The 1,793-nt window shown below is 51.3% G+C and overlaps 1 protein-coding gene across 1 annotated transcript; it reads left to right on the top strand.

The window, feature by feature from the left end:
* Positions 1 to 534: 534 nt before the first annotated feature.
* LOC112091084 lies at positions 535 to 1,484 on the top strand. The gene is made up of 2 exons (XM_024163882.1): positions 535 to 1,218; positions 1,272 to 1,484. The coding sequence occupies exons 1-2, from the start codon at positions 535 to 537 to the stop codon at positions 1,482 to 1,484; spliced, it is 897 nt and encodes a 298-aa protein (XP_024019650.1).
* Positions 1,485 to 1,793: the final 309 nt, after the last annotated feature.

Genomic DNA, 1,793 nt, shown 5'->3' with positions numbered 1-1,793 from the left:
AAAAAATATGTCCCCCCGAAGCAGAACAAGACGACGATATACCAACAGTCGAATGAGTCATTGAGAGAATAACTTGCGAGGTATGGGGAAGCTGTCGCCGCCATGATGGATATAACTGGCAGAGAGGTCTTGATGGGGGCATTATCTAGTATGAAGAAGATTACCCCCTTCAAGAGAGAGCTGAACCAAAAGCCACCGTCCAGCTATAAGGAATTTCTTGCGCGAGCGCAAGGATACATCAACGCCGAGGAGGCAGACGCAAACGACCCCGAGCACAGGTCCAACAAGAACAAAGGGACCGAACAAGGGTCGACGCCATCAAAGCAGGATGGGAAGAAGCGTCGAGGTGGAGGAAGCGGAGACAAGCAGCCAGTTGCGACGTCGAATGCTCCGGAAGCTAAGAAGCCAAGGGAGGAGGAGAACCGTAAGCCTCGGCTGTTTCAAAGGTACGATTCCTACCACGAATTAACAGTATGAGTCGAGGAAGTCTTCAATCAGGTCAGCCGCGAAAATCTGCTGTGCCGCCCAGAGCTAATGAGGACAGATCCCAGCCGAAGGAACCAGAAGAAATTCTGCAGGTTCCACGGCGATGTCGGCCACCACACCAACGATTGTGCTGACCTCAAGGATGAAATCGATAGAGTAATTCACGAGGGGAGGCTACATGAATTCAAAGCTGAGCGAAGACCTCGAAATGATGGCCACGGTAGGCAGAATGACGGTCGACGTCGAGAGGAGAACCAACGTCCCGAGGACCGAGAACCTGTCAGCGTCATACAGACTGTCCTCGGTGGCCCCTATATAGGAGGAGACTCAAGGAGATCCCAGAAGGATTACGCCCACGAGGCCAGAGGGGTTTACCAGGAAAGATTCCGAAGTGTCTCCGCTGTAAAAACCCCACAATATAATAGTGCCGATGTGGCATTTAATGAGGACGACACCAGCGGAGTTCACTTTCTCCACAACGACGCATTGGTAGTGGAAGCCATGATTGGAAATCACACTGTATGCCGAATCCTGGTAGACAATGGGAGCTCGGTGGACCTCCTTTACTCCGACTGCTTGGAAAAGATGGGGATCCGAAAGGAGCAGTTGGAGAAGACCACTAGGCCATTATACGGTTTCACCGGGGACTCCGTCATCCCTCAGGGGACTATCCGGTTGCCTATAATCGTCAGAGAAAAACCCCGACAGACCACGATAATGGCCAACTTTGTGGTAATAAAGGGGGGCTCTCAGTATATGCTGTAATCGGGAGACCGACCCTTCAGGCACTGAGGGCAATAACCTTCGTCTACCACCAGAAGGTTAAGTTCCCTACCCCAAACGATGTAGGCGAGATGAAGAGCAACCAGTACGAAGCTAGGGTTGTATACTCCGATGCCCTCCGTGGATACGACCAGCCAAGGCGACAGGAGGCCAGAATGGTCTATCAAAACACTGTTGAAGACATAGATCCCAGGGTTCAAGAGGAGGTCGCCTAGTCCCAACCCATCGAGCAATTGGTGGAAATTCGAGTTGATGAAGGCGAGCCAACCAAAGTACTAAAAATGGGCTCAGGCTTAGCCCCATCACTCAAGATTGAAGTTGAGGACTTCCTCAAAAAGAACTTAGACGTCTTCGCCTGGAACCATGTCGATATGGAAGGGATCGACGCCGAGGTCATATGTCACTTCCTGAACGTTGACTCCTCATATCCTCCCAAGCGCTAGAAGCGTCAACCAATGAACCCAGAGAGGTATGAAGCGCTGAAAGAGGAGGTCGACAAGTTGATCAACAATGGGTTCATCAGG

This window comes from Morus notabilis, unplaced genomic scaffold, assembly GCF_000414095.1.
Source record: "Morus notabilis unplaced genomic scaffold, ASM41409v2 Scaffold515, whole genome shotgun sequence".
Taxonomy (NCBI): Eukaryota; Viridiplantae; Streptophyta; class Magnoliopsida; order Rosales; family Moraceae; genus Morus; species Morus notabilis.
Note: the sequence above shows the minus strand (reverse complement) of the source record. Positions and strands in the feature narration are given on the sequence as shown.